Raw genomic sequence first — 11,497 nt, forward strand, 5'->3', positions numbered from 1 at the left:
TGACCTCCACATGGCCATGGGGGACACTTCCGGGTATGACATCATCGCTCCGGCTCGGGGGGAGCGACGTCACAGCGCCGAAGCCGAGAACACTCGAAGCCGGGAACGGCCGAAGCCGGGAAGACCCGAAGCCCACGGCCGGAAACACCCGAAGCCGGGAAGACCCGAAGCCGGAAACACCCGAAGCCCACGGCCGGAAACACCCGAAGCCGGGAAGACCCGAAGCCCACGGCCGGGAACACCCGAAGCCGGAAACACCCGAAGCCCACGGCCGGGAACACCCGAAGCCGGAAACACCCGAAGCCCACGGCCGGGAACACCCGAAGCCGGAAACACCCGAAGCCCACGGCCGGAAACACCCGAAGACAGACGGCCGGCAAGATGGCGGAGCGGGCGCTGATGCTGGAGGCCGACGGCATCGTCAAACGGATCCTCCACGTCGGCAGCGGGCCGCTGCTGGACTTCGCCGACGGCACCAAGGTAAGGCGGCCCGGCAGCGGCCGGGGGGCGGGAGGCGGCGGCCGGGAACGGCGGTGGTGGGGAACCGCCGAGCCGCCGCCATTCGCCGCGGCCGCCGCCAGTTCATGTCCCGCCCCCCGGCTCTCCCGATTGGCTCGGCCTCCGACGACGGACGTGCCGTTCCCCTTTCCCATTGGCGCAGCTCCGTGCCCGCCCCCCAGTGCCTGTCCTCGCCGTCTGATTGGTGGACCTGGACTCATCGCCTTCGGTCATTGGTTCGGCCTTGAGTCGCCGCGTCTCCTGATTGGTCAGCCCTGCAGGCGCCGCGCCTGCGATTGGTCCTTGACCTACCCTGCTCGGGAGTGCGCCTCCTTGGAAGCGGAGGGCGGGCGGCCGTCACTGATTGGCTCGCCCCGAGGCTGCGTACCGCTGATTGGCTCACGCTAGACGCCCATGATTGGTTCCCCCCGGTGGTGGCGCGCCTGCCATTGGTCCGTGGGGAGGCGGCGCGCCTGCCATTGGTCTGAACCGGCCTGACCGCACCACCATTGGTCCGCCCGTCATTGATTGGTCGGCGTCCCTGTGGCGTGCTCCTGATTGGTCAGACCGGCTTGCTGGGACCTCAGTGATTGGTCCGTCAGCTCCCCTCCCCGCCCCTGGGAATTGGTCCTGAGGCAAGAGGGTCCCAGAGCAGGATTATTGCAGGTTGCATCAGAAACAGGCAGCTCGGTGGGCGCTGCTGCTGGAGGGACGTCTTCACTGCCCCCTGTGCACACACATGGACGTGCCTCTGTTAACACACTCCACTCTGACCCCCCCCCCCCCCCAGCCCGGGAGGGCAGAGGCGGGGTGGGGGGGGACATGGTGTGGGGTGGGGGGACGGGGTGTGGGGTGGGGGGGGACAGGGAGTGGGGTGGGGGGGACGGGGTCGGGGGGACGGGGTGTGGGGTGGGGGGACGGGGTGTGGGGTGGGGGGGACAGGGAGTGGGGTGGGGGACGGGGGGACAGGGTGTGGGGTGGGGGGACGGGGTGTGGGGTGGGGGGGACAGGGAGTGGGGTGGGGGGACGGGGGACAGGGTGTGGGGTGGGGGGACGGGGTGGACGGGGGACAGGGTGTGGGGTGGGGGGACGGGGGGTGGGGTGGGGGGGACGGGGGGACAGGGTGGGGGGACGGGGTGTGGGGTGGGGGGGACGGGGGGACAGGGTGGGGGGACGGGGTGTGGGGTGGGGGGGACGGGGGGACAGGGTGTGGGGTGGGGGGACGGGGTGTGGGGTGGGGGGGGACAGGGAGTGGGGTGGGGGGGACGGGGGGACAGGGTGTGGGGTGGGGGGACGGGGTGGACGGGGGGACAGGGTGTGGGGTGGGGGGACGGGGTGTGGGGTGGGGGGACGGGGGACAGGGTGGGGGGACGGGGTGTGGGGTGGGGGGGACGGGGGACAGGGTGTGGGGTGGGGGGACGGGGTGTGGGGTGGGGGGGGGACAGGGAGTGGGGTGGGGGGGACGGGGGGACAGGGTGTGGGGTGGGGGGGACGGGGTGTGGGGTGGGGGGACGGGGGACAGGGTGTGGGGTGGGGTGGACGGGGGGACAGGGAGTGGGGTGGGAGACGGGGGGATGTGGAGGGGAGAAAACGGAGTTGGGGGGAACGGAGTTGGGGGGAAGGGAAAGAGGGTAAGAGGGAAGGATAAGGAAGGGGAAGAGGAGGGGAGGGGTAGGGGAGGGCAGAAGGGCAAGTAAGGGAGGATAAGGAAGGGGAGAGGGGAAGGGGGGAGGAGAGGTGGAGGCAGGGAGTGTTGGAGAGGAGTGGTCAGTGTACGGGACGGAGAGAGAGAGACGGACAGTGATGGCCTGATTAGAGACAGATGTTTCACCTCTGGAGAAGTGTGCACTTCTGGAGGTAGCTGGTCCACAGACCACCTTGTCCACCCACTGCCCCTTAGCTGGGTGAGTTGGTATCACTGTCACAGGAAGAGCGAGATCGCGGAGAACCCAAATGCGGAACACCGGTCCGACACTGGAGTCAGGATGCTTCCTTGGAAGCAAATGCAGAACGGTGAACAGGAGGAATCTTGCCTCAGGGCTCTGAGACGGGAGTCCTGACACGGAAACAGGGTTTTAGAACATAAAACAGAGAACAGTACAACACAATACAGGCCCTTCGGCCCACCATGTTGTGCCGACCTTTAAACCTCGCCTAAGACTATCTAACCCCTTTCTCCCACATATCCCTCTATTTTAAATTCCTCCATATGCTTATCTAGTAATCTCATGAATTTGACCAATGTGCCTCCACCACCACCCCCCCAGGCAGCGCATTCCATGCCCCAACCACTCTCTGGGTAAAAAAACCTCCATCTGATATCTCCCTTGAACTGCCCACCCATTACCTTAAAGCTATGCCCTCTTGTATTGAGCATCGGTGCCCTGGGAAAGAGGCGCTGGCTGTCCACTCTATCTATTCCTCTTAATATTTTGTACACCTCTATCATGTCTCCTCTCATCCTCCTCCTCTCCAAAGAGTAAAGCCCCAGCTCCCTTAGTCTCTGCTCATAATGCATACTCTCTAAACCAGGCAGCATCCCGGTAAATCTCCTCTGCACCCTTTCCAATGCCTCCACATCCTTCCTATAATGAGGTGACCAGAACTGGACACAGTACTCCCAAGTGTGGTCTAACAGCAAAACCAGGACTGTTCTAGAGTTAACAGCTCTAAGCAGTCTAGAGATAAAGTATGCCCAGACATAGACCAATAATCTGGCAACCAGTGTTTGGTGACACCAAGGTTCTTATACTAGTCTCCTGATGGAACTCAGGTATGTGTCATTGGGCAAGTAGTCGTGCATGGAAACCATGTGCTGCACAATAAGACCCCATCATTGGGGGTAAGGGGCAGAGTCGAGAACCAGCACTCGAAACCATGACAATCACCCAGGACAGTTCCCAACATTTACGGGGGGATCTCGATCAGCTGGGTCAGTGAGACGAGGAATGGCAGGATGGAGTTTAATCCGGGTAAGTGTGAGGTGTCGCGTTTTTGGGAAGACAAATCCAGGGTCGGACTTTCCCAGTGAACGGCAAGGCCCCGGGGAGCGTTGTAGAACAGAGGGAGTACAGGGGCATAGGGGTACAGAGAGACCTTGGGGGTGCAAGTCCATGGCTCATCGAAAGTGGCTACACGGGTAGGCAGGGTGGTTAAGGCTTATGGAAGGCTTGCATTTATTAATCTGGGTATTGAGTACAGGAGTCAAGAATTTATGATGCATCTCTATAGAACTCTGGTTTGGCCACATTTAGAGTATTGTGTGAAATTCTGGTCACCTCACTACAGGAAGGATGTCGAGGCTTTAGAGAGGGTGCAGAGGAGGTTTACCAGGACGCTGCCTGGATTAGAGGGCATGTGCTATCAGGAGAGGCAGGACAAACTTGGGCTCTTTTCTCTGGAGCGGCAGAGGCTGAGGGGTGATCTGTTGGAAGTGTATAAAATTATGGGGGGCATAGAGAGGGTGGACAAGCAGTATCTTTTTCCCATTATTGAGCGATCCAGTACCAAGGGGCAGGTATTTAAGGTGGGGGGGTAGGTTCAGAACAGACGTGAGGAGTAAGTTTTTTACTCGGAGAGTGGTGGATGCCTGGAATATGTTGCCTGATAGGGTGGTGGAGGCAGATTCATTGGGGGCTTGGATGGGCACATGAATGAGAGGAAAATGGAGAGATATGGGCATTCTGTAGGTAGGAGGGATTAGCTACGTCAGCACAACACTGTGGGCCGAAGGTCCTGTTCTGTGCTGCACTTGTTCTCCGTTTTATAATGTAGACCATGCTACATCCATCTGCCTTTTCCCCACAGCCCTAATCCCCCTACTTTACAAAGATCCATCTGGGTCTTAAACACATTTAGATATGATTTCTTTACTGGCCACACGTACATCGAAACACACAGTGAAATGCATATTTCGCATGGAGTGTTCAGGGGGCAGCCCACAAGTGTTGGTATTTGTTTACTATTGTCAGTTGTACTGAGGTGCAGTGAAAAACTTGTCTTACATACGGTTCATACAGATCAATTCATTACACAGTGTGTCGAGGTCGTACAGGATAGGATGTTGCGGTTTTGAATGTACTGTGTGCAGTTCTGGTCTCCTTACTTGAGGAAATTCCACAGCTTCACTACTCTCTGGGAAAAGCAGTTCCTCCCCATCTCCATCCTAAATCTATTCCCCTGAATCTCGAGGCTATGCTGCCCTTGGTTCTAGTCTCACCTCCCAGTGGAAACAATTTTCCTGCCTTGATTTTATCTATCCCTTTGTATGTTTGTTTCTATAAGATCCCCTCTCATTCTTCTGAATTCCAGTGAGTATAGTCCCAGCCGAATCGATCTGTCCTCAAAGGCTAACCCCCTCATCTCCGGGATCGACCTGGTGAACCTCCTCCGCGCCGCCTCCAAAGACAGTATACCTTTCCTCAAATAAGGAGACCAGAACAGCACACAAGTGCGGCCTCACCAGTACCCTGTACACTTGCAGTGCAACCTCCCTGTTTTTAAATTCAATCCCACGAGCAATGAAGGCCAACCTTCCATTTGCCTTCTCGATAACCTGTTGCACCTGCAAACCAACCTTCTGCGATTCATGCACAAGCACACCCCTGAGTCCCTCTGCACAACGTGGATGGTTTAGAGGGTTGTCATAAGGTTACAACGGGATACAGACAGGATGCAGAGTTGGGTGGAGAAGTGGCAGGCAAAGAGTTCAATCCAGAAAAGTGTGACATACAAAATGCAATGTCAGCATTCGTTGCCAGAGAGTTGTGGACGCAGCCCAGCGCATCACAGACACCAGCCTCCCCTCCGCAGACTCTGTCTTTACCTCTCGTTGTCTTGGTGAGGCAGCCAGCATAATCAAAGACCCCACCCACCCGGGACATTCTCTCTTCTCCCCTCTCCCATCGGGTAGAAGATACAGGAGCCTGAGGGCACGTACCACCAGGCTCAAGGACGGCTTCTACCCCACTGTGATAAGACTATTGAACGGTTCCCTTACACGATGAGATGGACTCTGACCTCACGATCTACCTTGTTGTGACCTTGCACCTTATTGCACTGCACTTCCTCTGCGGCTGTGACACTTTACCCTGTACTGTTATTGTTTTTACCTGTACTACATCAATGTAACTGCACTGTGGAATGAATTGAACTGTGTGATGGGTTTGCAAGACAAGTTTTTCACTGTACCTTGGTACAAGTGACAATAATAAACCAATACCAATACCAGAGGACGAGAATGTAAAAGCAAGGGTGTAATGTTGAGGCTTCATATCACAGTCGGGGTGTGGCGTGAGTGTACAGGGAGTGCAGGAGGGGGCTGAGGACGCAGCCTTGTGGGGGCACCAGTGTTGAGAATAACCGTGCCGGAGGTATTGCGGCCTATCCTCACTGATTGCGGTCTGTTGGTCAGGACTTCAAGGATCCAGTTACAGAGGGAGGTGCTGAGTCCCAGGTCCCGGAGTTTGGTGACGAGTTTGCTTGGAATTATAGTATTGGTCTGTCACCCCCTGGCCGTCACTGACCCTCGTCCGTCCGTCACTGACCGTCTCCCCTCCTGCCCCCACCCCCCCCCAGGCCACCTTCCACTACCGGACACTGCGGTGCAACGAGGAGCGCACGCTGGTGGACGACAGCCGGGATCGGGGGAAACCCATGGAGCTCATCATCGGCAAGAAGTTCAAGCTGCCCGTCTGGGAGACCATCGTCTCCTCCATGCGGCAGGGCGAGGTGGCCGAGTTCCGCTGTGACACCAAGGTAGGGCTCATTTCCTCCCCCTCCTCTGGTGTTGCTCCTCCTCTGGATCCAGTGACATCACCCAGTCCCCCCCCCCCCCCCGATCCAGTGACAAATCCTGGCGCCCTCCCCCTGCGGCTTCCCCTCATCTGGATCCAGTCCCCCCCCCCCCCCACGCGCAGCATCTCCTCTGGATCCAGTGGCATTGCCCGGCTCCTATTCCTCCATCGGGATCCAGTGCCCATCTCCTCCTCCTCTGAGTCCAGTGCCCCTCTGCTCCAATTTCTGCCTCCTCTGGATCTAATGCACGTCTCCCTGCTCCTCTTCCCACCCCCGCCTCCCAGCGCTTGCTCCCCTGCCTCCATTCCCTCCTCTTCCTCTGGATCCAGTGGCTCTCCCCCCCACTCCACCCCCATTTCTGTTCCCTCCTCTGGATCCAGCGCTTATCTCCCTGACCCGTCCCGCCTTCCCTCTGCCTCCCCCTTTCCCTCCTCCCTCCCTCCCCTCACCTCCACTGACCGTCTCTCCCCTCCCCCCCCCCCCCCCCCCCCCCCCCAGCACGTCCTGGTCTACCCGATGGTGTCGAAGAGCCTGCGTAACATCGCGGTGGGGAAGGACCCCCTCGAGGGACAGAGGCACTGCTGCGGGATCACACAGCTCCACGAGCACCACTCCCTGGGTCACCCCGATCTCGACGACCTGCAGAGCAACCCTCAGCCTCTCATCTTCCTCATCGAGATGCTCAAGGTAGGAGGGACCAGGATAGGAAGGGAGGAGAGCGGTTCAGTGGCCAGGGGCTGCTACTATTTCCTGAAAGGGGGGGGGGGGGCGTGGTGGGTGGTGAGGAGGGAGGGGGAGAGAGGTGAGGATCGAGGGAAGGAGGAGGAGGGGAAGTGAGGAGGGAGGGACGGTGAGGGAGGAGGGTGGAGGGATGGAGGGGGGAGCGGTGAGGAGGGATGGATGAGGGAGGGCCTCTGGGTGTCCTAAGCCCCTCACTCCTCTCCTCCCTGCCTCCCTCACTCCCTCGGTGACAGGTGGAGGAACCGGGCAGCTACGAGCAGGAGGCCTGGGCGATGTCCGACGAGGAGAAGCTGGAAGCCGTGCCTCACATCCACGAGGAAGGGAACCGGCTCTTCAAGGCCGGGAGGGTGAAGGAGGCGGCCAAGAAATACCACGACGCCATCGCCTGCCTGAAGAACCTGCAGATGAAGGTCAGCGGGGGTCGGGAGGGGTCGTGTGGGGTCATCAGGGGTGGCAGGGGTTATGTAGGGTCGTGTTGGGGTCAGCAGGGGTGGCGGTGTTCACGGGTCAGGAGAGGTTCGCGTGGGGGTCAGCAGGGGTCACAGGAGGTTGGGAGGGGTTCACGTGGGGGTCAGCAGGGGTCACGAGGAGTTGGCACAGTGTACGTTGGGGTGGGTCACAGGGCGAGCGGGGGTCACAGGGCGAGCGGGGGTCACGTGGGGTCGGGAGGGGTTGGCAGGGATTTGGGAAGGGTCTCCAAGGGTCAGCAGGGGCCACAGAGGGGTCTGGAGGTGCCACAGGGTCCGGGAGGGGTTCATCCACAGCTGAAGATGAGGTTAGTGGGGGTCGGGAGGGTGAGGGGTGTCCCCAGGGGGCTGTGGGAGGAGTTAGTAAGTCTCCCTACCCCCCATTGTTCACCCATCCCTCCTTTTCTCAGACCTTGGCCCTCCCACGGGGCTCCCCAGGGGCTGTGGGAGGGTGAGGTGTCTCCATCCCCCCTCTCTCCCCTCCACGGGGCTCCCCAGGGTCTGTGGGTAAGGTGTCTCCGTCCCCCCCTCCCCTCCCACGGGGCTCCCCAGGGGCTGTGGGAGGGTGAGGTGTCTCCGTCCCCCCTCTCCCCCCTCCGGGTGGCTCCCCAGGGGCTGTGGGAGGGTGAGGTGTCTCCCTTCACCCCTCTCCCCAATCCAGGGGGGCTCCCCAGGGGCTGTGGGAGGGTGAGGTGTCTCCGTCCCCCCTCTCCCCCCTCCGGGTGGCTCCCCAGGGGCTGTGGGTGAGGTATCTCCGTCCCCCCCTCCCCTCCCAGGGGGTCTACCCAGGAGCTGTGGGAGGGTGAGGTGTCTCCCTTCACCCCTCTCTCCCCTCTCCCCACACACAGGAACGCCCCGGTGACGAGCATTGGATGGCATTGGATGGGATGATTACCCCGCTCCTGCTGAATTACTGCCAGTGCAAGATGATGCTGGAGGAATACTACGAGGTGATCGAGCACTGCACCTCCATCATCAACAAGTATGAAGGTAGGCAGTGGGGGAGGGGGGGGAGGGTGAGGAGGGGCGGCGAGGAGGGAGGGAGGAAGGGTTGGGGTGGTGAGGGAGGGGAGGGGGAGGGAGGAGGAGGAGGAGGGAGGGTTGCGGTGATGAGGAAGGGAGGGTGAGGAGGCAGAGTTGGGGAGGAGGGAGGCGACGACGGAGGGAGGGAGGGAGGATGAGGGAGGGAGACGGCCCCGTACACCCCTCCCTCACACCCTGCCCTCTCCCCCACCCTTCCCCAGACAACGTCAAGGCTTACTTCAAGCGGGGCAAGGCCCAGGGAGCAGTGTGGAACGAGGCAGAGGCTCGCAAGGACCTGTCCAAGGCGGCCCTCCTCGACCCCAGCCTCGCTTCCCTGGTGAGCCGGGAGCTCAGACAGATCGAGGACAGGATCCGGAGGAAGGAAGAGGAGGAGAAAGTCCGGTACAAGACCTTGTTCCAGTGAGCGACCCCTCCCTCCCTCGCCCCACGTCACCCCCCGAGGAACTCAACTCTCCCCGCAACCCCAGGCCCACTCCTGGGTCTGCCATCCCCAAGAAGGAGTCTCCGCACCGTCCCGCACCATGTCTGACCCCAGGAGTGTGTGACGGGACGGTGCGGAGGGAGCCTCACCCTGTGTCTGAACCCAGGAGTGTGTGACGGGACGATGCGGGGACAGCCTCACCCTGTGTCTAACTTTGGGAGTGTGTGACGGGACGGTGAGGGGGGAGCTTCACCCTGTGTCTGACCCCGGGAGTGTGTGACGGGACGGTGAGGAGGGAGCTTCACCCTGTGTCTGAGCCCGGGAGTGTGTGACGGGACGGTGAGGGGGGAGCTTCACCCTGTGTCTGAGCCCGGGAGTGTGTGACGGGACGGTGCGGGGGGAGCCTCACCCTGTGTCTAACTTTGGGAGTGTGTGACGGGACGGTGCGGAGGGAGCTTCACCCTGTGTCTGACCCCGGGAGTGTGTGACGGGACGGTGAGGAGGGAGCCTCACCCTGTGTCTGAGCCCGGGAGTGTGTGACGGGACGGTGCGAGGGAGCCTCACCCTGTGTCCGACCCCGGGAATGTGTGACGGGACGGTGCGGGGGGAGCCTCACCCTGTGTCCGAACCCGGGAGTGTGTGACGGGACGGTGCGAGGGAGCCTCACCCTGTGTCTGACCCCGGGAGTGTGTGACGGGACGGTGCGGGGGGAGCCTCACCCTGTGTCTGAACCCGGGAGTGTGTGACGGGACGGTGCGGGGGGAGCCTCACCCTGTGTCTAACTTTGGGAGTGTGTGACGGGACGGTGCGGAGGGAGCTTCACCCTGTGTCCGACCCCGGGAGTGTGTGACGGGACGGTGAGGAGGGAGCCTCACCCTGTGTCCGACCCCAGTAGTGTGTGACGGGACGGTGCGGGGGGAGCCTCACCCTGTGTCCGAGCCCGGGAGTGTGTGACGGGACGGTGCGAGGGAGCCTCACCCTGTGTCCGACCCCGGGAGTGTGTGACGGGACGGCGCGAGGGAGCCTCACCCTGTGTCCGACCCCGGGAGTGTGTGACGGGACGGCGCGAGGGAGCCTCACCCTGCACCCAAGAGACACGTTGGCAGGAAGGGGGCTCCTGCTTCCCGACGGGGAGCTTGGCAGGGAGGGGGTGAATTTTTCAGCGTTGCCAACGTTTTGCGATCTGCCATGTCCTGTTGTTATAATTGTGTTCGTGTACCGGGCTTGGCTGTGCTTGCGTGTTACCTGTTCATGCCTGTACATACAAACATCCATTAAATAAGCTGTCACCCCACTGGTGTCATTCCTCCAGGGTCCGCCAGTGGGCCTCAAGTCTCCCGCTCCTGGGCGTCGGCGGTGGGGAAGGGAAGGTGTGTCCGGCGGAGGGGACTTGGGAAATTGACCTATTTAACTTTCCAATGTAAACGGTCACGCTCTCAGTGGGCGCAGTACAAGGTGTTGGCCAGCAGGAGGCAACGTGGTGCCCGCTATCTGTGTCCAGAGGGAGTTGACAGGGTCTGTTAAGTCTGGAAACCCAGACCCCTGATGGGAGTGTGCGGCGGGACGGTGCGGGGGGAGCCTCGCCCTGTGCCCGACCCCGGGAGTGTGCGACGGGACGGTGCAGGGGGAGCCTTGCCCTGTGACGGGACAGCGCGGGGGGAGCCTCACCCAGTGTCTGACCCCGGGAGTGTGTGATGGGACGGCGCCGGGGGAGCCTCACCCAGTGTCCGACCCCGGGAGTGTGTGACGGGAAGGTGCAGGGGGTGCTTCACCTTGTGCCTGACCCCAGGAGTGTGATGGGACGGTGCGGGGGGAGCCTCGCCCTGTGCCCAACCCCGGGGGTGTGCGGCGGGACGGTGCGGGGGAAGCTTCACCCTGTGTCCGATGCCAGGAGTGTGTGACGGGACGGTGCGGAGGGAGCTTCACCGTGTCCGACGCTGTGGTGTGACGAACAGTAAACAACACATTGATCAGCAGTAGAATCAACGTTTAATATTTACATCTTGATCAGCCGAGGTCTCTGTGGGACTGGGAGAGACAGAGGGATATTGAACAAGAACATCTATGACTCTCGGTGAGGGTAGGTCAGAGCCACAACAAACCACCCCCCGCTCTCTCCCGAACACCCCCTCCTCTCCTACACACCCCCTCCTCTCCTACACACCCCCTCCCTGTCTTTCAAACACCCCTCTCTCTCCCCCCCCCGAACACCCCCTCTCTCTCTCCCCCATGCACCCTCTCTCCCCTGAACACCCTCTCTCTCCCAAACACCCACCCTCGAACACCCCCATCTCTCTCCCGAACACCCCCTCTCTCCCGAACACCCCCTCTCCCTCTCCCGAACACCCTCTCTCCCAGACAGTCCGCTCTCTCCCACACACCCCCCTCCCGCTTTCCCCCAAACAACCTCTCTCCCCTAAACATTCCTCTCTCTGACGCCCCTCTCTCTCCCCGAACACCCCGTCTCCCAAACACCCACTCCCAAACCCTCTCTCTCCCAAATACCCCCCCCAAACCCTCTCTCCCAAAT

At 61.1% G+C, this 11,497-nt stretch overlaps 1 protein-coding gene across 1 annotated transcript; it reads left to right on the forward strand.

The window, feature by feature from the left end:
* The first annotated feature begins 356 nt into the window (after positions 1-356).
* aip (aryl hydrocarbon receptor interacting protein) lies at positions 357-10,255 on the forward strand. Its single transcript, XM_052009929.1, has 6 exons — positions 357-480; positions 6,076-6,255; positions 6,793-6,981; positions 7,269-7,445; positions 8,351-8,492; positions 8,747-10,255. The coding sequence occupies exons 1-6, from the start codon at positions 382-384 to the stop codon at positions 8,947-8,949; spliced, it is 990 nt and encodes a 329-aa protein (XP_051865889.1). The 5' UTR covers positions 357-381; the 3' UTR covers positions 8,950-10,255.
* The last annotated feature ends 1,242 nt before the right edge of the window (positions 10,256-11,497 follow it).

Source organism: Pristis pectinata, unplaced genomic scaffold (assembly GCF_009764475.1).
Source record: "Pristis pectinata isolate sPriPec2 unplaced genomic scaffold, sPriPec2.1.pri scaffold_38_arrow_ctg1, whole genome shotgun sequence".
NCBI lineage: Eukaryota > Metazoa > Chordata > Chondrichthyes > Rhinopristiformes > Pristidae > Pristis > Pristis pectinata.